We start from the raw sequence: 24,655 nt of genomic DNA, 5'->3' as shown, positions 1-24,655 counted from the left end.
CTCTAGTGAATTTTTTTCTCTACAGAGAACATTCCCTCTCATATTGATATGTGTGGCATGTGCCACATTTCACTTGGGTAGGGACTGGACTGGCTAGTGGGAGTGGGACAGGACGGGAAACGATTAGGGTGACTCTGTTTCTAACAAAGGAGCACCACCGCCGCTCCACAACATCTGGACATGGAAAACCTGGGCCCAGAGAAATGGATTTGCTAGGAATCGCTGTCCCCATCATTTCCCAGATCCTGAGAGGGTCTATAAAGGCATGCAGACGGTTATTTCCTGTCATCCTTTCTGCAGACACTGTGAGCACATAAACTTGAGATATGATCTTGGCAATCTAGATTTTTGTGTTTGACCGTTTATGTGATGTGATTTCAAACGGAACTTTATTTTGAGGTTTGAGCCCAACTTTTCTTTTTATCTCATATTTCGTTAATATCTTTGAAAGACTTCCTCAGTAGAGAATAAGCTATTTAACCTTGCCACTTTAAATAAATAATTATTTATGATTTTTATTTATTTAATTACTCTAATTATTTTGGTGCGCTGTATTCACAGTGTTTATTCTTAACTATAGAACGAGTTCAAAGCTATTATTATTAATAGCTAATAATTATTAAGTGTTTAGCATTGTGCTAAATGGTTTACATGTATTACCTCATTAAATCCCCAAATCCATATTAGTGTCTCTATTTATAAAAAGAGAGATTTTGTTGACTAGCCCAAAGATACACAGCAACTAAGTGGAAGAACTGAATTTCAAGGGAAAATGTTTCTTTCTCAGTTGCCTGATTATTATAAAATTACAATACATTCTAATATTAATGCCTAAAAGCATTAACTGTTTATAAATGATGGAATTGAAATGATACAAATCAAGGAAAACTCACAAAATTAGAATGACCTCCATCTAACCAATATAGCTAGTATTAAACAAACTTTCTGAAACGTAAGAAAAGTTTGCTTTCTTTATTCCTTGCTGCTCTATAGAGGGAATGGAGAAATATGCTCACCATTGTCCCATCCCAACAGAAGTCCTCAAGATGGGGTATGCTTGTATGGTGCAAGCAACCCAATAAAACCCAGCAGCAGTAAGAGAGAAAAGAGAGCAATGTTTCCCTAAGCCTTTGATTCTTAGAGGGAAATGCCACGAGTGAGGGAAGAGAGGGGATGACAGGTTGGCACGGCTGGCTTGCATTCCTCTTGCATGTACCCTGCCCTTGCAATCCTTACTCAGCTGTCCTCACAACCTCAGCTGTGTCACCAAAGCAAACAACAAACCAAATGTCAAACACCACCCACTGCACGTGACTAAGGCAGGACGAAAACATCTTAAAATGGAAAGTTTTTGACCTTATCCTCTGAACACTGGTGTGTAGATAGCCTTCCACTCTGAAGTCTTTTTATAAATAAAATTTGAATTTGGTTGTTGAAATAACCAAATGTTCCAGCTAGTTCTTACAGGCAGAGTCATGATTTTATTTCTATTAAGTCTTTCACATATGTTATTAGGATAGTGATTTATAATTCTGGTTTTGAAACATCCTCTAATATCTCCAGTTATCTCAAAAGATGACATAAAGTTTTCAAAAAGTCCCCAAAGAAAAATGTCGAAACATCTCTAGAAAGCTGTTAAAATAATCCCTCCATTTTTCTCTTTGCAGAATCACACCATGCCAAATTACAAACTCATATATTTTAATATGAGGGGGAGAGCAGAAATTATTCGTTACATATTTGCATATTTAGACATAAAATATGAAGACCACAGAATAGAACAAGCTGATTGGCCTGAAATCAAGTCAAGTAAGTAGCACAAATAATAGTTCATGGAAATGTGGGGAAAATATGTTTCTAGAACCTTTTGTCTTTCCTCAGGGAAATGAAAAAATAAGTTTTTAAATCTCATGTAGCTTTACATTGAGAAGCAGCAGTTCAGGCAGTTAAAGAAATGCTATGTGACCCGGGAAATTTCCTATTCGAGGTGAAAACAAAAACCTCACAGATAGAGAATATAAAGATAAACTAATATGAAGCTTTGTCAGAGGAGCTAAAATGAAGGAATACTGAAGTCAATATTCTTGGCAATTGGAATTGGTGGGCTTGCCAGAGATATCTGAAGCGTTTTCACAATGGATCAGATATGCTGCTGTAACAGAAAACAAAACTCAAAATGACTTAATAAGGAAATGAATCACATCACCTAATTGAAAATTTTGAAGTAGGACAGCTTTCAAAGGATGGCTTTATCTATTTTCCTCCTCTGTGTTTGCTGCATTGTGAGGCCAGTAGCAATATGTTTGCTGCAATTCCAGCCTCACAGCCTTGAACAGCAACATCAAGAGGATAGAAAGAGAAAGAGAGAGTGCACTGCTTTCTTAAGTGTTCCCAGGAGAATGAAGGAAAACGTTCCCAGAAGACCTCAACAAACTTCTTGTGTCTCTTTGGCTCACATTGGGTCACATGGCCATTTCTGAACCAGTCATTGGCAAAGGGGATGAGAAGAGCCTTAGAACTATCTAATCCACCTCTGAAGTTGGGGATGCAATCAGTTTTCATGAGGCACGTGTCTTCATGAGAGAGGAGGGGATATGTGAACAAAACTGGGATCTGTTTGATCAGAGGAAAGAACAAATTGACAAATTGGGCAGATAATGCAATGAAAACGTGCTACTTACCACTCAGGACAATGGGGAAGAATCAGAAATATCATCACATTAAATAAACAACAGTATGTGGTTCTCAGTAAGTTGTAAGTCATCCTCGAGACGCTTGCCATGTTACCTAGAAATACGAACTAAATATTAATTATATGTCTAAAATTTCACATGTTTATGCCTGGATTATTACAAATTCACATGACACTGAAGTTGAAGAAAACAACTATCAAGTACTTGAAGACTATCTGGCCCCTAGTAGATACTCTACAGACTCTATTTCGTTTCATTCCTCTAGCATGCCTACATGGGATATGTTGTGGTTTCTATTCTATAGTTGGGATAACCTTGCACACAGAGTTGAGGTAATTTTTCCGGGTTCACAGCCCTAGCAAGGTAGAGCTGATTTTCAAACATAGGTCAATTTAATGATATGGCCCAAGTTATTTGCAAGTTATTATCTAGATAATGCCAACAACTGTAATACCACGATAATTGGTATATTGACAATAAATATTGCCACACGCCTTTTGGAAGCATGAGTTCCTTAAAAGTCATTGTCCCCATAACCACTCTTTTTCTTATCAGACAATCCTTCTCTGGTGGGATAGAATATCTTATTTCCTGTTCTCATAAAACTTTACTGTTAATATCCAAACGTTTCTTCTAATATCAAAATTTGTACATGGGATTTTTAATTCTGTGGACATAAAACAGGTAAAAATTAATTTTATCCACTAATTAAGTCAAGACGGATAGCAAGTTGTGGCGATGTTACATATTACAAATTCTGCCTTTCAATTTTTAGATACAAGTTCTTTGAGTGCCTCATACCCTATTCTACCTTGACTTTTCATTATGTTTTTGAAAATGGAATTGCTGCATTTTCTTAATATTTTCATGAATTCTTGGAGTTGAAAGGAATCTTAAAGTTCATGTTGGTTAGGATATAGTTTCAAATACTTTAATAGACAGCCAACACAAAAATAACTTCAAGAGGATAGAAATTTATTTCTTTTGCATAAAAGCCCACGCTGCTGTAATGGTTCTGCTCCATGAAGGTGTCAAAAATTAGGCTCCTTTTCTGTTGATCTGTCACCCCTGGTGGGTTGTCTTACTCACCCAGTCTAAGATAATTCATTCTCCTTCCACATTCCAGCTCACAGGAAGTGTGAAAGGGAAAGGGGCACACCCCTTCCTTTCAACAGCATGACCGAAGAGTTTCACACATGGCTTCTGCTTCCAACCCTTTGGTGAGAACTTAGTCACATTACTGCAAGGGAAGTAGGAAAATGCTGACTTTATTGTGGATAATCATTTGCCCAGCTAAAAATCCAGGATTTTATTACTTTGAGAAAAAAGGAAAGAATAGATGTTGAAAAACAGTTTCTATTACAAATTTTATGTGGTCTCATCTCCTATTCAATTTAGGAATGCTCTCTAGTGTTTGAAACCCCCTATGACATCACCTCTGCTGTAGCCTAGAATATCATTGGATATTTCTACTAAAAAGTTCTTCTTGGCCAAACTTGGTAGATTGTGCACGGGTGTTTACATTTTTTTCTCTCCTTTAATAACATTAAAAGACCTTTTTAAAAAAAAGACAAGGCCCCACAAGGACAAAGAAATCAAGCTTGAATATGATAGCACAAAATTATTGAAGCTAGAGAGTGGGTCAAAGAATGGTAAGGTGACTTAGTAGGCTAGTGATGCTCAAATATAAGCCTGGGGGAGGAGGAAACAAGCTGAATGACTCCAGAGATCTCCCCAAAGGCCCAGGAATTGGTAGCAACAGATAACTCGAAAAGCTGAGCTGATATAGGATGGACCAAAAGAATGTGAAGAAGCGATGTGACTACAAGATCCCTTCCCCTCCCTGGAAGAAGCATGGAGATTACTATCAAGAGAGGATGAACCAGAGGATTCTAGAACCCCAGGCATGTCTGAGGACACAGGCTATAGTAAAAATGGGATCCAATGGAAGCCTAGAAACTAAAGAGTGAGACCCACAGCCCCTTTCCCCTGCTCTACAATTGGAATGCTGCAACCAGGCTAATATCCTTCAGGCAGGAAATGGAAAGATCTCTCTCTGGGGAAGCTGACCAGTTCAAGAGAAATGTCTAGCAGATACTGGACAGATGGGGGTCCCTCAATGCAATGGCCCAGCCTAATCAGTTTGCAAGACCCTCCCATGCACACTGAGATTCCAGTTAGCTTTTATTTCTTTGCCCTTTAAAACAGGAATGGCAAGTCAAAAATTAATAAATATTTGCAAAAAGTTTTTAATATGAAAGGAACCTAAACAAAGAAGCCGGGGGGAAAAAACCTTTGAGGAAGTCAAGATGATGTAGCAAGAAAAAAACTTCAAAAATACAAAATCCTCAGAGAGAAAAGAGAAGATGATCTGTACATTCTAAACAAGAACAAGATGCTCTAAAGAGGAATGTTCAGAGACAAAAAATTCTTGAAAATTAAAATTTGATACAAACAAAACAAGTCAATAAAATGAGGAAAACAGGGAAATCCCCCAGAAAGTACAACAACAGGAAAAAGATATGAAAAATAAGAGAAAAAAGATAAGGAAAATTGAGAATCAATCAGTTTAGGTGGTTGAACATCTCAGTGAAATTCTAGGAAGAGAGAACAGACAATAGATGGGAGGAAAACTTTTAAAAGAATCTTCCTTACATAAAATTGGAATCTATCTCCTTATGGCTTTCATACGTTGGTATTGGACTTATCATTTTAATCCATGGAGAACAGATTATTCTTTCTTTCACATCCAATTATTTGAAGAAATTTAGTACCTTTAAGACATCATATAGAAAAAGCCAGTGCTGTGTAGCCAGTTCAATGAAAATGCTCAGAGTGAAGATAAAGGTCTCTACATAACTCATGCGTCTATTTAAATATAAATTTTGGAATTTCCTTGATTGTTTCCCTGATCAACGTTGTGAATTTCAGTCCAACCTTCCCACCCCGACTCTACTTCTTGGTTTAGATGCTGTTTCCCATGAGCTATCTGAGATCTACAATCACATCTAGGTCTGAGAGAAGATTCTCTTCACTTCCTTGAGTGTTCCATTTATATCTCCTGGTTTGGGTTTCCTCACCACCCAAGTAGGACAAGCTTCTGTTAGACTATGTCTGCCATTTAATGTGTGGTGCCTGTAGGGAAACACAATGTTCCAGGCATAAGAACAGCACAGAACAGAATGAGATCATTACTCCTAACACAGGTCTAGATTATTATTCAGAGACATTTTACCAAGATCACAGTAGTTATTTTGGTAGCCATGTCACTCTGAGGTGTTATATCCAAGCATCACTAAATTCCTTATAAACTTTTTGACAGGTGCTCCTGTTAAGTTACACCTTCAACAATGCTGAAATTATTGTTATTTTTGCCTAAAACCAAATGAAGGACTTAGCATTTGTTTTAAATGTCTTCTTTTTAGATGCAGCCCAATATTCCGCTGTTGGCAATTATCCCGAGCTTGGCTCAAATGCTTCCGGTAGCTGAAAGCTTACCATCTCACAAGAAAACACATTCCGTTGTCAATAGTTCCAATGCTAACAAAATTATCTCTCATCTTGAGTTAAAATCTGCCCTTTTGTTCTGTTACTTTTAGTTCTAGTTCTGCATTTTAGAGATAGTCAGAATAAATCAAATTTTTCTTCCACTTGATAGCTGTGCCATATTTGGAGATGGCTATCATGTTCCACTTGGTTTGTTTTGTCTCCTCCTGTGAAGAGTGCCAGGTTCTTCAGCCAACCGTCATGAAATGTGATGTTAGGCCTGTCTCTAACTTGGATACTATCCTCTGGGTTTGCTCTGATTTTTATTGTCTTTCTTAAAACATGGCTCTTAGAACTAGCAAAACAGCTGAGCAAAGATTCCAACTGACCTCAGTTTGAATCTCGCCTCTACCAGTGTGTGACCTGGACTATTTACATAAGCTCTCCTCACCTCATTTCCTCGCTTATAAAATGTGATAATAATTAATGCCTACTTCATAAGGTTGTTGTAAGTACCAGAAGACCTAGTGGGCGTGATAAATATTTAGTACAATGCCTAGCACAAAGGAAGCACCCCCCCCCCCGAATGTTAGGCATGTGAAGTCCCTCTCCATAACATACCTTGTTTCAAATGAGGCATCACAATTTGTGTCAGCTTCTTTGGGACTTGGTTTTGCTCGCTGCGGTCTCTCAGGCACTAGAACAGTACCTGGCACCCTCATCAGGTGAGTGCTCAGAGATGTTTTATTCCTGGTGTGAACTGCGGTCCGTCTTGTGCTTATTCAGTGTGTGCACAAAAGACACATGAAGGTTGATGCTAGAAGTTGTGTTAGCGTCATGGGATTCTGAGTGGAGCTTTATCCTTTTCCTTCTTTCCTAAATAATTCTATGTCCAAAACTAAGGCAGTGGTTGGGAAAATTGTGATCAATTCATATGGCAGAGTGTAGATAAGAGCCATTAAAAAGATGGTGTCTCATTGATTTAGAAAGATTTTAAAACAATATATCCAAATGACAAAGTGGTTTATAAACATTATGTACATTATGATTTTGTTTTTAAATATATATATGAGAAAGTAATTAAAATATTAAGTGGTTATAATTATGTGGTAGAATTATTTTTATTTATCTTCAACTTAAAATTTTTATATAAAAATGTGTATTACTTTCTGACTAAAATATAATAGGTTTAGATAAGAAAACAAAGTACAATTTACAGATAAAATATTAATACATCCGCTATGAGTCTGTCTTATGTTTGTACAAATATGCTTGCTGCCTCACTATATACTTCAAATTGTCACTCATCAAAATAAGAATTTGGCTAAATTCCTTACCATAACTCAATATGTAAATCAGACTCCCCATATTCCTCAGACTATGGTCTTAAACAATAATTAATGTGATCTCTGATTGAGGCCACAAAAATTAATGAAGCTTTAAAAGAAAGATTTTAAAAAGTTAAGTAGGAAGTATCTGAGATAACGCACAGCATCACTGTAAACCTGGGTTCGAGACCCGGTTCTGTTGCTAACTCTATAGCAGATCTTCTAATGACTCTTTTTTTTTTAAAACTTATAAAATGTAAAGTTTCCACTAGAGGGTACCTAATGTCTCTTTTAGAATAAGTATTCAAGAATTCCATTAACTTTAAAATTATGCTTTGTTTCCACAATTATCAGCAAACATGGAAGTATTATAACTTGATTTTGTTGTGGACGTTGATTCTTTGCTCATTTTATCTTAAGCTCTTCCATTCGGCAAAATCCCCATTTTGGAAGTTGATGGACTTAGCCTCCACCAGAGTCTCGCAATAGCAAGATACTTGACCAAAAACACAGGTAGTATGTTTATTGTGTTTAAGATCTTTGACTACTGAAAAAAAAATATATGATATATATCCAACATTCATTAAATAACTTTATTTATTTATTTGTTTTGTGAGCAAGACTAGCCCTGAGCTAACATCTGTTGCCAATCCTCCTCTTTTTGCTGAGGAAGATTGGCCCTGAGCTAACATCCGTGCTCATCTTCCTCCACTTTATACAGGACGCCGCCACAGCATGGCCTGATAAGTGGTGTGTCAGTGCACGCCCGGGATCCGAACCCTGGGCCACCGCAGCGGAGCGCACGCACTTAACCGCTATGCCACCGGGCTAGCCCCTACATAACTATTTTTTCTTTTTTTTTTTAAATTTTTTGTTTATTGCAGTAACATTGGTTTATAACATTGTAATAAATAACTATTTTTGAACACTATAGTGCAAAGAAGGATGAGATTAAATGCTAGAGAAATAAAATGTGCCATCTGTATCAGTTTAATTTTCAATGAGTTCCCTGTACAATTAATTTTATTTTATATTGCCTGCTGTCCCTCCTGCCCCATGTCTCCTTGCCCCAATCCCTAACTGAAAAAATTGGACAGATATGTCTGAACACAAACTTTGGCTAGCATGCATATCATAAGTTATCAGAGATTAACAGGAAATACACGTGGCATATGGAGGTTGAAATGAATCAGACTATTAAAATCATGTACTTGATGTCCTTCCTCCTAATCATGCTGAAAAAATAGAAGGGGAATCTTCTTTGCCTCCACCAAGGGCCATCTGAGGCTTCCTGTGGGTAGTTGGCTTCTGGGTTGCTTTGTTGGCACCTGCACGAACACGGTGAGATGAGGAGAAAGAAACTGTTGGTTCTTGTCTTGGCCTGATGCCCTTTCTCCCATCCTACGCTCCACTGTCTTCTCTCTCCCCTTATACCTCCCTAACACTCTTTTGAGTAAAAAGCTACGATTTGCTTCTTTTAAAGTCTCTTTCTTTCTAATCAATCTGGAGAACCGCTGTGCCCCTCTTCCAATCCCATCATCCTCCCTCTCCCCCGACAACCACTACGATCCAAGCCATAGATACATGGTTAGCTCACAAATAAAAAGGGCCACAATTACTAGACCTTCATTTTGGGACCAAAGTAACATGTGTATGTTAAAAATACAAAAATTTCTGTTGCACTAATACACATTGCAACAAGCAAAATTCTTTGGAAGTTTAGAAGAGACGGCAATTCTGAGGATGGGAATTTAACTTTGAAGTGAAAATAACATTTGAGTTGAGCCTTAAAGGATACCTAGAATTTCAAGAGGAATACCTGGACTTGGGTAGTGTTTCTCAAACTTTATGTGCATCAGGATGGCTTGGAGGCTCATTAAAACACACATTGCTCAGCCTGGACTCCAGAGACTGTGATTCAGTAGGCCCGGCGGGGGGCAATAATTTGCATTCTTAACGACTTCCAGATGATGCTGATGCAGCTGGTCCATGGACCTCACTTTGAGAATCTCTGGGCTAGAACATTCTAGGCAGAGAGAAAATGGCATGAGAAAAAGAAAAGAACTTCAAATTTGCAGGATGGAGAAGTAGAAAGAGAAATGGATAGAAAAATAGATCGAGATCCGATTAAAAAGATCAGAGTATGGATGTCATTCCTTAAGCAATTGTAGGGTGTTTTTTTTTAGCTGAGATATAATCGACATAAAACATTATATTAGTTTAAGGTGTACAATGTAATGACTTGATATATGTATATATTGCTAAATGATGACCATAATCAGTCTAGTTAATATCCATCACCACACATAGTTACAAATTTTTTTTTCTTGTGATAAGAATTTTTAAGATTTACTCTCTTAGCAACTTTCAAATATACACTACAGTGTTATTCACTATAGTCCCCATGCTGGACATTACATACTGAGGACTTATTTATCTTGTAACTGGAAGTTTGTATCTTTTAACTATTTTCACCTATTTTTAGCCATCTCCCACTCCCCACCTCTGGCAACCACCAATCTGTTCTCTGTATCTATGAGTTTCATTTTTTTTAGATTCCACATATAAGTGAGATCATACAGTGTTTGTCTTTGTCTTACTTCAGTTGTAGGTTTTCATCTAGAAAAGCCACATAACTACAGCTGTGAGCTTGGGCAGATTGTTCGGGCCATACTGAGTACTTGATTGGCATGACTGCAGTGATGCACATTTTGATGTCACTGAAATAGTTCAGACAGCAACGGAAAAGAAGGCGTGAGGAAAAAATGGGGGAGTTTGTGATGATAGAATCATCCTGGGGCTAGAAGACAGATATTGGCATGTGGAGAGCAGTCTGTTTGACCAGGAGAGTAAGGGCCAGGCAAGTGACAGCTTGGACATAGTTTGTCCTTTTCCTAGCTCCTACTCATTTTCTTCTCCTTCAAAAAAAAAAAAAAAAATGTTTCTTAACTTGCAATTCCCTTTTCAGTGTCTTCTCCAGTCAGCCATAAGTGCCGTGCAGGTAAGGAATTTCTCTCTTTTGTTCATGGCCGTAGCCCCAGTTGGGGCCGACCCACAGTTGGAGCCCAGTAATTATTTGTTGAATGAATGGAGAGGGAAGAGCTGGTTTGAGGTAGGATGTGATGACTCCATTTTGGGATTTGTTGAAGAAAGTTCAGGGGCCAAAAGGATACACAGAGAAATGTCCAAGAGGAGGCTGAGAATATGCGCCTGGAATTTAGGACTAAAAGTGTTGAATAAGGAGTCATCTGCATCAAACTGATAGCTGAAGCCTTGAGCGTGGAAGTCAAAGTAGGGATGACAATGAGTCAAGAGAACCTATGATACAATTTGGAGGAGTTTTCAAGGTCAGAAAGAAGAATCAACCTTTGAATATCACACACAAAAAACGTAGATAATTTACAGAAGAACTCTAAATCACTAAAACATTTTCTTTCATTTTTAACAGCTTTATTAGAGGTGATTTACATACAATTTACCCATTGTCAGTATACAGTTCCTTGATTTTTAGTAAATTTATACAATTGTACAAAAGCAATCTATTTTAGAATGCTTCCACGTTGAAGCATTTTAAATTGACACTGAAGGGAAAATATTTAGGAAGACCAATGATTTCTTTGCAGAATGATGATCAACGAATGGCAGGAGAGAAAAAAAACCAAACTCTATTATTTTAAACTTACAGTTTCCGGGAAGAAAACAAATGCTCCTGACAAAAATTATCTCCAAAAATAATAATAATCATAATTCTTTTTATAAAATGAGTGATAATGTATGTGGTACAGGTTATTTATTGTAATATTGCTTGTATTAGCAAAAGATCGGAAACAAACCTAATCAGTTGAGGCTAGTTAAGTAAATCATGGCAATTCTACTTAAATGAATCCCTTGTAGCTGAAAAAGAGCTAGGACACCCTTGAGGGCCTTGTAAGGAAAGATCTCTAGGATATATGGGGGAGGAGTGCATTGAGTGGGATATATACTCTTATTTTCATAAAGAAACAATGGAAGAATACAAAAGAACCAATAAAAGTGGTTATCAATATGGTGGGTAGGTAAGGGTGGATGGGGGCAGGGGTGGAAGTTCGTCTTCATTGGATACTGTTTAATTGTTTTGAATTTTTGAACCATATGAATATATTGCCTACTAAAAAAAATAAGCATTTTAACATAGTAAATTAAATCAAGCATATTCTTGGGCATAAAGTGGTCTCTCTCTGTTCCATAGATTTGGCTGGAAAAACAGAATTGGAACAATGTCAAGTTGATGCAATTGTGGACACATTGGATGATTTCATGTCACGTTTTCCTTGGGCAGAGAAAAGACAAGATGTGAAAGTAATGTGATCAGTTTGCTATTACTGCTATTAATCATATCCACTTGCCAGATGTTAGTTAGGTGCTTCAAAAAGTTCCTTTCTATCAAAGTTTTAAAATATCAAATTGTGTTAAAAAGTTTAAAACAAAGTACAGTGATTCCTTGCCCTACCTCTTCACGTTAACCTCTCCTCAGATGCAACCCTCTTTTTAACCCTTTTAGCTGTTTCTTTAGGATTTACACATCTCCATACTTCTATAGGATATGTAAATATGGCTTTCTTTGATTCACTAATTTTAGTTTCTATGGACTTTGTTTATAGGAATAAGAATTTATCTCTTACATAGTCGTCTTCTCTGCTTCCCTTTTCCCAAACTCCCAAAATAATGCTATTAAAGTTTTTTGGTTAAATCAATATTCAGTTGTCTCATTAGCACACCTATGCAAATGTATACGGAATTGTGCATTGTAGTACACTTTGACTATATTTCCTTTCTCACTTTTCCTCCTCAAAATTAATAATTGCCTTTTTTCATTTGCTGAATTCTTTTTACTTTTATTGTGGAACTTTCCCAGACTATCCAATAGCCTGCCGATACGATATTCCACAAAGTCAATGACATCAGATAATTTATTGTTTTCCTGGAGATTTCCACTCTCCTTTGTAGAGTTGTCTGGGTTTTATGCACAGCTGTCATCATCAGACTTCCCTTCACTGCCGTCCCAGGGATGTCTTTCTCTTGATTTAGTGTCTTGCTTCCTGGATGCCATCTTTTGTCTTTATTTACCCCTTTGTTTATTTGGTGCACATCCTCCAGTATTCCAGAAGTTAAGATGAAGGCCTGATGATGAGAGGTATGACATTGACAGACGGTATGGATCTGTCTGTGTGTGTGTCACCGCTTCAATCTGGTTTGGCTGACTTAGATCCCTGGAGCACAGTTGTCACCCTGGAATCTTTATCATCATCTTGGATGTTTCTTTTGATCCATTCTTGGGTTAATTCTCTGCTTTTCTGTCCTTGTTTTTGTGGAGCAATCCTCCAATAGCTTACTGAGCATAGGACAAAGTTTGGGGCCGTATTTGTCTAAAAATATTTTCATTTCATCTTTATAGTTGTTTCATAATTTGGCTGGGTATAGATTTCTATGTTGATAGTAATTATTCTTTAGTATTTGGAAAGCATTTATCTTTGGTCTTCTAGCTGTTGAGAAGTCTGAATCCAATCTAATTTCTGACCTTTCGGACATGACCTATTTCTGTCTCTCTGAAAGCTGGTAATACACTTGGCCCCCGATTTCTAAACTTTTACAGTGATTAGTCTTGGTATGACCCGCTTTTCATCCCTTGTGCTGTCTTCTTTTTGGGCCCTTTCAAATCTGGGACTTGTGTCCTTTAATTATAGGAAATTTCCTTTAATTATTTCACTGATAATTTCCTCCCCCTTTCTTTATTTGATCCATTATATTAGAATTCCTGTTATTCAGATGTTGGATCTTTTCTCTATTTCCCATCTCTTTGTTTCTTTGCATACTTTCAGAAGAATTCTTCAACTTTATCAACCCTTCTCTTGAGTTCTAAATTTCTGATACTATGTTTTTAAATTTATAAGGACTCTTTTCCTATGATTTTCTCTGTTTTTTAAAAAGCATTATTTTATATTTATTTAATGGATACAATATCATCTCCCTGACTGTTTCATGTTTGTTAAAAGTTGCTATTTTCCCTCTTTGTTTTGGTCTCTGTCTTTCTCTAGGATTCAGACCATCCTTTATAATCCATGATAAAGGGTAGGGAAGGTAAAAAGTTCACTCAAAGCTCTCAGCATGTGGATGGAGTTTGTTGATTTTGAGCATCACTAGGCCATTTTGGGGGGTATTTCTCAATATCACTATCATCAGTTATCTCGGTAGAAAAGACAGTCTCCTGCCCAGAGATAAGGGCCTGGCTGCCAGTGTTCTGGGAGGCAAGTAACAAAGAGAAAGCTAAGAGTCCAGAATTTAGCATCACTTAACCCCTTACTTTGGACACATTGTGTATGACAACTCCCGCCTCAGAAACCGTCTGTTTCTCCCTCTCCAGACTTCTGGGAAGGCGGGAAGGGGCAGGTGTCTAGCAGCGTATGAGGAGGAAGGGGATCCTATGATCCTTTCACAGCTTTCCACCAGTCCTTATTTGATCTCCCCTTACCTCCTGACCCCACTCTAGCTCCACCCTGCCATTTCCTGAGGCACATGAGGGTTTAGGGGGTAGATAGTGTTGGTTTTCAGCTTTCCCTTTGCGGGTACCATTCATCCATCTGCTTTACAGCTTCAAATTGTGTCTGCTCTTGTCTCTTCTCATGTTTTCTACCTCCTTGCGGGTTCTACCTTTTCAAAAATACGCACTTACTGTGGTTTGGGGATGAAAAAAATTATGTAGGTATGTCAAATCCATCATCTTTATTCAGAATTCTAAATAGACCTCCTTGGATCTTCTCCATTACAGGCCACTAGTGGTTTCCTTTAGGGCACTCATCACAATCTAAGTACATTTAAAATAAATGTACTTATTGTCTCCTCCAGTAGAATGTGTCATGAGGGCAGGAATCATGTCTGTTTTATTCACTGGTGTACCCCCTAGACCTACCACAGTGCCTTTGCTTAGCAGGCACTAAATACCTGTTGAATGAGTGATAGGGAGAACTAAATTCATCAAACACTCACCTGTGCGGGTGTTGCTCAAACCCCTTTCCATGTTTTATCTCAGTCCCTCCTCCCTATCCTTCCATGAGATAAGTGTTCTTTATTGTCATGCTCACTTTGCAGATGGAGAAACTGAGAAATAGAGTGGTTAGGGAGTTGCCTAAGTCACCCAACCATAGGGCCTGGCTGCAGAGACCAGAGCCCTATCACCCAGGCATACTTTCTCTTAAATGGGCGACTAATTCCCAAAGCAGCCCTTTAGGGAGGAACTGTTGTTACTCTCATTTTCCAGATAAAGAACTTGAGGTTCATGTAGTGTAAGTAACTTGCCTAAGATTAGCTAGGAAGTGGTACACAAAGAATTCAAATCCCAGTCACTCTGACTCAGACTCCATGTTCTGAAGGGCTAGGTGTAACGCCACAGTGCCAGCAGCTGTTCCAAACGGCTGTGCACAAATAGTTATGTACACGTTATAGTGAAGGCCTATATCCAAAAGCTGCAGCACAGAAGAATTGCAGTCTTATCAATTTGCTTAAGCATACTTGTTCTAATACTGTTTAATTAGGACCTTCAGATTTGAACAGAGATATTTGGAACATAAAAACATTCACATTTACTGATTCCTTGACATAAATGTAAAGTGTGTGAGCAGACGCACACACACACACAAGCACACACATATATATGACTAGCGGGGACAAAGTCTTAAATAAAAGCTCAGCTTTGGGGCCGGCCCCGTGGCTTAGCGGTTAAGTGCGCGCGTTCCGCTACTGGCGGCCCGGGTTCGGATCCCGGGCGCGCACCCACGCACCACTTCTCCGGCCATGCTGAGGCTGCGTCCCACGTACAGCAACTAGAAGGATGTGCAACTATGACATACAACTATCTACTGGGGCCTTGGGGAGAAAAAGGCGGAAAAAAGGAGGAGGATTGGCAATAGATGTTAGCTCAGAGCCGGTCTTCCTCAGCAAAAAGAGGAGGATTAGCATGGATGTTAGCTCAGGGCTGATCTTCCTCACACACACAAAAGAAAATCTCAGCTTTGACGATAGAAATACATGTGGGCTCTAGAGTCAGACTGCCAGCCCTGAACCCTGATTCTCTTCTTACTAGTTGTCACTTAACTCTCTGTCAGTAGTTCAAATTCTTTGTAAAGTAGAAATATCATAGAATGTACTTTGAAGTACGTTGGCAGGACTAAATGGTAGCATAAGCACATTTGGCTAGGTAGAAAGTGCTCAATAAATATTAGCCACTGTAATTAATACAATGTTGTTATATAGTTCAGTGCTCATTGTTTTTCCTTTTATTTGTCAGACATGGCATCTACACTTTATATATCCTTATAAATGCAGAGACAAGTAGATATATATCCCCAATTTAGAAACAGGTATCTAAAGCTTTTTGTTCCACATGCCAAAGACCCCACCGATTGGCAGTCTGTCAACTTTGCTCTTTCTCTATTTTGTATCCTTCTGTGGTTGAGGCTCCATAACAGAGGCTGCCTCCCAGAGGAAAATATTCTTAGAACATTCATGATAAAAGTAACACTACCTTTGTATTAGAGTAACAACGCTCTTACATAACACTTACTCAAAAAAAAAAATCCACAGGACATAATCCAAGTTCATAAATAAATCATATGAAGGGAGAACATGTTGCAGAAATACTGCAGATAGCTACAGACTATCTGATTAATAAGCAGGACCTGGCTAGTCTACAGTGAAAAATGCATAATTCCTTTCTATTTCATTACCTAGTCTCCCTGTAGTGGGTTGCATTGCTGCCACCTTGTGGTCACGTAAAATTTTCAAAAGCAGAATATTGATGCAGTAAAGATGGATGGATAGTGAAAATAGTTCTCTTAATATATGTGCTTTAACAATCCATCAAATACACATAAATATAAATTTTTCCATATTGATTGCTAAAAACTTCCATTTCTGATTTTTTAAAAATTCGATTTAAATTTAAAAGACAAAATACATCTCTGAACATTGGTCATCCTGATAATCCCTGAACTTACCATTAGTGTTCCTTTGGTTATTCGGTGTATCTGTTTCCGTTTCCTTCTCTGAAGAACATGGGGCAGGGGTAGAGGATGAGCAGGACGGGAGGAATGCAAGGGGCCCGTTTCCAGTACTAAATGGTTTTATAGTGTGGACTTAAAAATACTGCTTTGGAGAAATATACAATCCTCCCTAAGGCCTCTAGAAGCCAGCTGACAGAATATGACAGCAATGACTTCTCAGGGTGAAAAAACCTCCTGCCTTATAACTCTCTAGGGGACGAGGTAGGAAATTTCTGAGTCCACCAGGTATAAGGGTGGCTGTCCAAGATTTATCAGGAAACGCATTTTGAAAAGTACACATCTGGAAAAAAGGATATATAATAAATTTCATCTTCTTTATGTTATTTTGGTGAGTATTCTTTAAAATGACTCTTAAATACTAATGATTATGCTGGTTAGTACTTTACATTTCATGAGACTGAGATGAATCACCAAACACGTAGAGACCCTGGGCTAAAGGAGAAGTCAGTAGCACAGAGATCAGATTTTTATTTGGCATTGCATATACACAAGCGTTGGTGCAACTTCAGTTGTGGAAATACACGTGAAAAAAGTAACAAAACCACCCAGGTGAGCATATAGGAGTTTTTGGAAAGCTGTCCGGCAGTTACATCCTGTTCTGTTCAATTCCCTCCTGTTTCTAGCTATTCGTGGCCAGTCATGTTGGCCATGACCTTTCCAACCGATGCTGAGCAGAACTGAGCTGTGGGAAGTGCCACATGTCTCTGGGCTTACTGCCTCTCAGCTCACAAATTCTGTGTAAGGGGCAGAGGACTCACACTGTTTTGTTTAAAACTATGAACATATTAACCACAGAGAGAAAACCTGATGTAGAAAGGTGGTTTAGAACAGTGGAAAGAATATAAAGTCAAAATAATGCCAAGCTTTCCAAGCTTCAGTTTGTAAAATCTGGCAAACGTATGTAATTAAGTAATGATGCTTTTGTAAACTATACTCTACAAATGTAAGGCACTATATTACAGTAATCTATATTACCTAGCTAAGTCATAATAATAACAGGAAGTTAATCAGCAAATTGGTTATGTCATTATCCATTATCTGACTTACCTTAGTAAAGGCTGGATTTTATTATAGGTCATTTATGAATATTAATAAATGATATATAGAGATAGTTTACAATATTTTTGAGTTTGGCTTACATATCATATCCAAGATACAAACCAGCCAAAATTTTTATATATAAACAAATACTTCTTACCGAGAAAGAGAACATGAATAAATTATTTGGTCTTCAGAGATTCAAAGAATAACACAAAGACAATTTTTAAAAAATAGATATATCTGCTAATTTTTCTTCTCTAAAGATACTATTTGGTTTGTGATATTACCTTCAAATATATCAAAAGGGGGCACCTAGATGATGGGGTTTGTAGATGATATTCAAGGCAGACAAATCTCATACTAAGGCACAATGTTAAACCAAAGAGAGAAAATTCATAATGGCCTGAGAGCATGATAATTCATTATGGATTACTTCTGTTAAGTGCAAGTGTGAAATGAAAGACTGCCAAACTGGAGGAATCTAGCCTTACAAAATAAAATTAATTTCTTTACTTTCAGTGATATTATTAAACTTTAAAGGGAGTAGGGCTAAGAAAAAAAGGGGAGTTTTAGAAATGTAAAAACATAATGGAATCATTTTTATTAACAAAAATTAAGATAAAAATCACGAAAAGATTTTATGGGTGAAATATTTAGTCATTAAATACAAAAAAAGTATAAGAACTGGCAACAAAAGTATGTACTTTTTAACCCATGAGTAATCAAGGGATGACTAAAATCTATAGAGAATCAGACCTGAATATCTATAATGTCATACACTGAAACAAAAAAACAACCAACAACACCTAGATACTTCTCTTCCTTTCTGAACTCAAGTGGGAGAATAAAGATGGAAAAATCTACTTCCTTTTCAAATCATATTATTTATTTTTCTTCCTATTAACCTTAAAGTGATCTTTTTCTCCTTCTAGGAGAAGATGTTTAATGAGCTACTTACATACGATGCACCTCGTCTTATGCAAGATTTGGACACATATTTAGGGGAAAAAGAGTGGTTTATTGGTAACTCTGTGAGTATGTTTTACATCTTAAAAAATACAAGCAAATATATATATTTGTAAGTATATATAATAATAGTTATAAAATAAATAGTACATATGTTTTATATATATATATATGTATATATATGGATAAACCAAAAACTTATTGAGAAAAAAATGTTACCATAGGGAGGCAGTAGGTTAGGGAACAGAGATAAAAGCTAAACTTCTTTGAATAAACTTTCTTTGATGGACTTAACTTTGGAACCATGAACTAAAATATTTTATATAATTATATAACAAGAACAACAAACAGGTTTTAAAAGCTATCACTGCAAGGCAAAAGCAAAGTGAAACAAATGAGGCTGTGTTAAATGGACGCACAGAGTACCTAGAGAAAGGACCCATGTTCTCTATTAGCGAAGGACTGTTGTAAGAAATATCATTCGTGGGCCGGCCCCGTGGCTTAGCGGTTAAGTGCACATGCTCCGCTACCGGCGGCTCGGGTTGGGATCCCGGGCACGCACTGATGCACCGCTTCTCTGGCCATGCTGAGGCCACGTCCCACATACAGCAACTAGAAGGATGTGCAACTATGACATACAACTATCTACTGGGGCTTTGGGGCAGGGGGGAAGGGAGGAGGATTGGCAATAGATGTTAGCTCAGGGCCGGTCTTCCTCAGCAAAAAGAGGAGGATTAGCACGGATGTTAGCTCAGGGCTGATCTTCCTCACACACACACACAAAAAAGAACTATCATTCGTAAAACACAGTAACTTGACCGTATGTCTCATTATAGATATTCTCTTGGGACAAAAAATAAAAATCATACACCATCTTGAGTAACTATATTGTTGGTGGTACTGGGTACAGTGGTATTGTTTCTTCTGATACTATTGTCTATATTGTGGGGTCAAACAGTAAGAAATTATGTGGATGTCATTGAGAACCAGAATCTTCAGCGTGGGAGAAAGAAGATGGAGACGTAAGATCAATGAGATTAAGTAAACATCCTGTTCCTTAATGTGAACCAGAAGTAACAGTCGAAACTCAGGATGTTCTTTATCTTAGGATAAAGAAGAAAGCATTTTCTATTTCTTTTTCTTGAAACAATGACCAACCCAGTTGTCCTGGACACTCCTAGGACCCAGATTCTGGTCTCTGAATACCAAGATGAACCAGGGCTTCTTGGAGAAATGGCTCATTCTCCATTTGGAATGGGAAATGTAAATGAGCTGGGAATATGGTGTTGTAGCAGATGCAAATAAATTATCAAAGACAACTGGGGTTGTGCCAAAAGCACTCCCAAGTCAATGTGAAGAAGCTGCCACTGGCCAAAAATGGGACAACTCAAGCTTCAATAAGAATATTAACTGCAAGGGGTTGAAACAAATCAAAACGAATGAATCCACGAATTTACGACAATCACCACCACCACAACCAAACACACACACATACACAAACCCCAAAACCAAACAAAACTTCATTGGTTAGTTTTAGAAGATGCTGTGGAGCCAAACTATTATTCAGAAAACTGTTAAAAACAAACAAAATCGTTACGGGATTTGAATAAAGCATTTATCTTGCCTTTCCTATGCCAACTGTACCTCAAGATAAAAATTGATGGACAAAGTTTGTCTTCATGAGTATTCCAGTTAATAAGTAAGAGAGAGATTAAAATAAACTATCATCATTTTCCAACCCTTGATGAATTAACGGACCTAGGGATTGACTATTAGTAATTGTTAACATCACAAAAAGTGAGACGACCGGATTTTACAGACCTACTGATAGAGGAGCACACCACCATCTACCTATGAAGTAGTCTTGCCAAAAAAAATCACATGTAAATCTGATTTAGATGCTGTGGTAGGTTGGAGTCCCTGCCTTCTAGGAAACAAGACACAGATTGTTTTTTGTGAGGCTCTTGTGACTGATTCTATCGCTGTCTGACGAGTCCTCCTGGGGTGATACAGAAACAAACTTGCCACATCTTTATTCTCATCTTTCAACTTCACCACTCACCCCTTCATTTCTTCCCTTTGACTCCTCAATACCTTTCCCAAAACGTTCCTCTCCCTGCCCTATTGATTGAATAGTTTCTAACGACTTAAAATGTTTTTGTTTCTTCTGTTTTCTATTAAAATTCCTGTGTAAACTATCTCCTGACCCCATGTCTTAGCTCTTTCTCCTTCCTCACAGTGTCCCACACATCCTGGTGTTTGGTTTGTTCCTCAGACACAAGTCACACTCCCACCAAGAGCCTTTACACTTGCTGTTTCCTCTGCCTGGAATGCTTAATCCCCAGATCAATGCACAGCTGGATCCTTTTCATCACTCAAGCCGTGGCCTAAATGTCACCTCTTAAAGGTCTTCCCTCCCTGACCTCCTGAGAGTCTCTCTCATCACTTCACTCTTTCTTCATCATCACTCCTATCAGTTTACATGTTTGTCTTCCTGCTTCTAAAATCAAAGCTGCATCAGAGAAGGGGCTTGCGTCACAGCTTGCTCTCCAGTCAACCCCAGCACCCAGACCCGTACGCAGACACAATAGGGAGGAACCGTTGACTGAAATCTGAGCCCTCTGACAAATAGACTCTCCTGGTTGACAGGTGTGTAGTAAGCAAGTTCATAAAACACTAGCAATCAGCATCATTAAATTCCATACAAAAAGAAAACTAAGAATAGTCCACATTTAAACTTCACTCTGATATTCATATGGAGCCAAAGTAACATCATCCAGATTAGTTTCTAGTCACGAAGGAAAAAAAAAGCGTACAACAAAGAAACAAACAAGTGTACAAGGGTAGAACCAAGCTGTCATTACCTTAATATGGTGGTCAGTCTTAGGGCCCCACAATGGCCAGGCACCCATGTCTTCTGATGTGATGCAATATAGTGTGCCAGCCAAAAATAGTAACTCGAAACTATGAACTCTCTAGAGATAACTTGCACTCTATTCTTTTATATTCTATAGTATAAACGAACAAGTAAACAATGAAATAATTGCATAAATCCTGAAGACAGGACATTCTGCAGGACTAGTGTGGAATCTTCAATAATTCAGTGACATGAAAAAAAAGGGTACTGCTCTGAATTAAGAGAGTTAAATGACATAACCAGATGCAATGTATGGTCCTGGAATGGATTCTGCTTTGTCCTGTAGAGAACGTTTTTGGAACAGATGGAAAAATATTGATTATTAGATAAGATAATGTATTGTCACGGCGAGGTAGAGGTTGAATCAAGTTACAAGAGTATCTACTGTCAGATCTCATTTTAGCAAAAATACACACACACGCATAGAAAAATACCTTATCCACAGAGGTGTTATTATAATCTCTGGGTGTTGGGAGTACGGTTATGTATAATTTTCTTTCATATACACATTCTGCTTTTGTAGTAACAGATTATTTTGAATTAAAAAGAAACTAATTTTAGATTAAGAAGTTATACCTTTTATGCTCAAGTGGAAACTTTTGTTTCTTTTAAACTAGGTGAGTTGGGCAGATTTCTACTGGGAAATTTGCAGTACCACACTTTTGGTCTTTAAACCTGACTTGTTGGACACCCATCCCAGTCTGGTGATGTTACGGAAGAAAGTCCAAGCCATTCCTGCCATTGCTGACTGGATACAACGAAGACCCCAAACCAGACTCTAGGTGAGGCCTGCTGCCTCCAAACTTGGTTGTTCTTCACAGCATCGCTCCCATCAGATAAGAAGCTACATTGGCCTGCCACATAATCCACACACTCCCCTCCCCAGCTCCAAGACTTTCACTTTTGCCATATTCTGTTAAAAAGAATAAAAAAGGAAACAAAAAGAGCCGTATCCTTTTTTTCCAGAATAGCTTCAAAACATTTACAAGTGAGGAAAAAGCTTACAATGCAGGCAGGCCTTGCTTTGCACCGGTTCCAACATGCATGAATTTCAGTTACAATGGTTTAAATAATACATTTCTCCCCCAAAATGGTTGGGACTTCAGTTACCAGGCTATGTTAACTGTGAGTAATTGCGTAAAGTATAAACTTTGTTGCTAGCTCTTCAGTCCACAAATCACTATGTAAATAACAGATGCACATCATGACTGATGACCAATGACATCACTTCTTTCAAAGTCTGCAATGGGTCACCGCACGTCTGTTACTCATGCACAGACAGCAAAGTGTGTAGTTGCATTGCCTGCTTGTTTCTCGTGATAAACCCACTTGACATTTTACAAAAATGGATTATTGAAAAAGGGAACTCTGTAAACAAAGATGAAAATGCAAAAAAGAAATGAAAGATGATGCTGGAGTAACACAAATGGAAAGAGCTGACTGTGAGGATGCTGACTGCTGCAGTTCAAGAAGCTCTAGGTGTGCTGCCAGAGGAACTTGGTGAAAGCAAACATCTACATAAATGAGGAAAGTAGTTGGATGAAGAAGATGAGGATTCCCAGAGGAAGTGAGACTGGCAAAAAAACTTCACATTAAAAGAACAGAGATCAAAAGAATGCGAAGACAAGCCACAGACGGGAGGGAAATATTTGCAAAAGACCTATCTGATAAAAGACTATTATCTAAAATATACAAAGAACTCTTAAAACTCAATAATAAAATGAATAACCTGATTACAAAATGGACAAAAGACCTGACCAGACACTTCATCAAAGACATACAGATGGCCAATAAGCCTATGAAAAGATGCTCAACATCATGTCACTAGGGAATTGCAAATAAAAACAATGAGATACCATTACACACCTATTAGAATGGCAAACATTCAAAGCACTGACAAGACCAAGTGCTTTAAGGACGTGGAGCAAGAGAAACTTGTATTCATTGCTAGTAGGAATGCAAAACGGTACAGACACCTCGGAAGAGAGTTTGGCAGTTTCTTCCAAAACTAAACACACTCTTACCATAATATCTGGCAATCACACTCTTTGGTATTTACCCCAAAGGAGTTGAAAACTTATGTCCACACTGTGGCAGCTTCATTGATAATTGCCAAAACTTGGAAGCAACTAAGATGCCCTTCAGTAGGTGAGTGGGTAAGTAAACAGCAGTACATCCATACAAGGGAATATTATTCAGCACTAAAAAGAAATGAGCTGTCAAGCCATGAAAAGACACGGAGGAACCTTAAATGCATATTACTAAGTGAAAGAAGCCCATCTGAAAAGGCTACATACTGTGTGATTCCAGCTACATAACATTCTGGAAAAGGCAAAACTATAGACAGTAAAAAGATCAGTGGTTGCCAGGGGCTTAGGGGAAGGGAGGGATGAATAGGTGGAGTACAGATGAGTTTTAGGGCAGTAAAACTATTCTGTATACTGTAATTCATTTGTCAAACCCATAGAATATATAACACCAAGAGTGAACCCTAATGTGAACTATGAACTTTGGGTAATTATGATGTGTCAATGTACGTTTACTGATTGTAACAGATGTATCATTCTATGCCAGATGTTGATAGTGAGGGAGGTTGTACGTGTGGGGGCAGGGGTATATGGGAACACTTTGTACTTTCTGCTCAAATTTGCCGTGAATCTAAAACTCTAAAAAATAAAATCTGTTAAAAAAGAAAAAAAAGATGGGGCCGGCCCTGTGGCTTAAAGGTTAAGTGCGCGTGCTCCGCTACTGGTGGCCCGGCTTCGGATCCCGGGCGCGCACCGACGCACCGCTTCTCCGGCCATGCTGAGGCCCCGTCCCACATACAGCAACTAGAAGGATGTTAAACTATGACAAACAACTATCTACTGGGGCTTTGGGAAAAAAAAAAAGGAGGAGGATTGGCAATAGATGTTCGCTCAGAGCTGGTCTTCCTCAGCAAAAAGAGGAGGATTAGCATGGATGTTAGCTCAGGGCTGATCTTCCTCACACACAAAAAATAAATAAATAAAATAAAACTCTAAAAAATAAAATCTGTTAAAAAAGAAAAAAAGATGGAGCTGGCCCCGTGGCTTAGCAGTTAGGTGCACACGCTCTGCTGCTGGCGGCCTGGGTTCGGATCTGGGCGCA

The 24,655-nt window shown here is 38.1% G+C and overlaps 1 protein-coding gene across 1 annotated transcript; it reads left to right on the top strand.

Moving 5' to 3' along the window:
* The first annotated feature begins 1,667 nt into the window (after window positions 1-1,667).
* Window positions 1,668-22,586, top strand: HPGDS (hematopoietic prostaglandin D synthase). Its single transcript, XM_058547519.1, has 5 exons — window positions 1,668-1,809; window positions 7,928-8,020; window positions 11,736-11,845; window positions 18,576-18,674; window positions 22,144-22,586. Exons 1-5 carry the CDS (start codon window positions 1,677-1,679, stop codon window positions 22,306-22,308), a joined length of 600 nt encoding a protein of 199 aa, XP_058403502.1. The 5' UTR covers window positions 1,668-1,676; the 3' UTR covers window positions 22,309-22,586.
* Window positions 22,587-24,655: the final 2,069 nt, after the last annotated feature.

This window comes from Diceros bicornis, chromosome 8 (assembly GCF_020826845.1).
Source record: "Diceros bicornis minor isolate mBicDic1 chromosome 8, mDicBic1.mat.cur, whole genome shotgun sequence".
In the NCBI taxonomy this organism is placed as follows: domain Eukaryota; kingdom Metazoa; phylum Chordata; class Mammalia; order Perissodactyla; family Rhinocerotidae; genus Diceros; species Diceros bicornis.
This window is presented reverse-complemented; position numbering and strand designations above follow the sequence as displayed.

Excerpts from the sequence above, each read along its gene's own strand:
- HPGDS (XM_058547519.1), top strand. The coding sequence starts at position 1,677 with ATGCCAAATTACAAACTCATATATTTTAATATGAGGGGGAGAGCAGAA. Across the intron at positions 1,810-7,927 it reads TTGGCCTGAAATCAAGTCAA|CTCTTCCATTCGGCAAAATC; the intron begins GTAAGTAGCACA and ends TTTTATCTTAAG. Across the intron at positions 8,021-11,735 it reads ATACTTGACCAAAAACACAG|ATTTGGCTGGAAAAACAGAA; the intron begins GTAGTATGTTTA and ends TCTGTTCCATAG.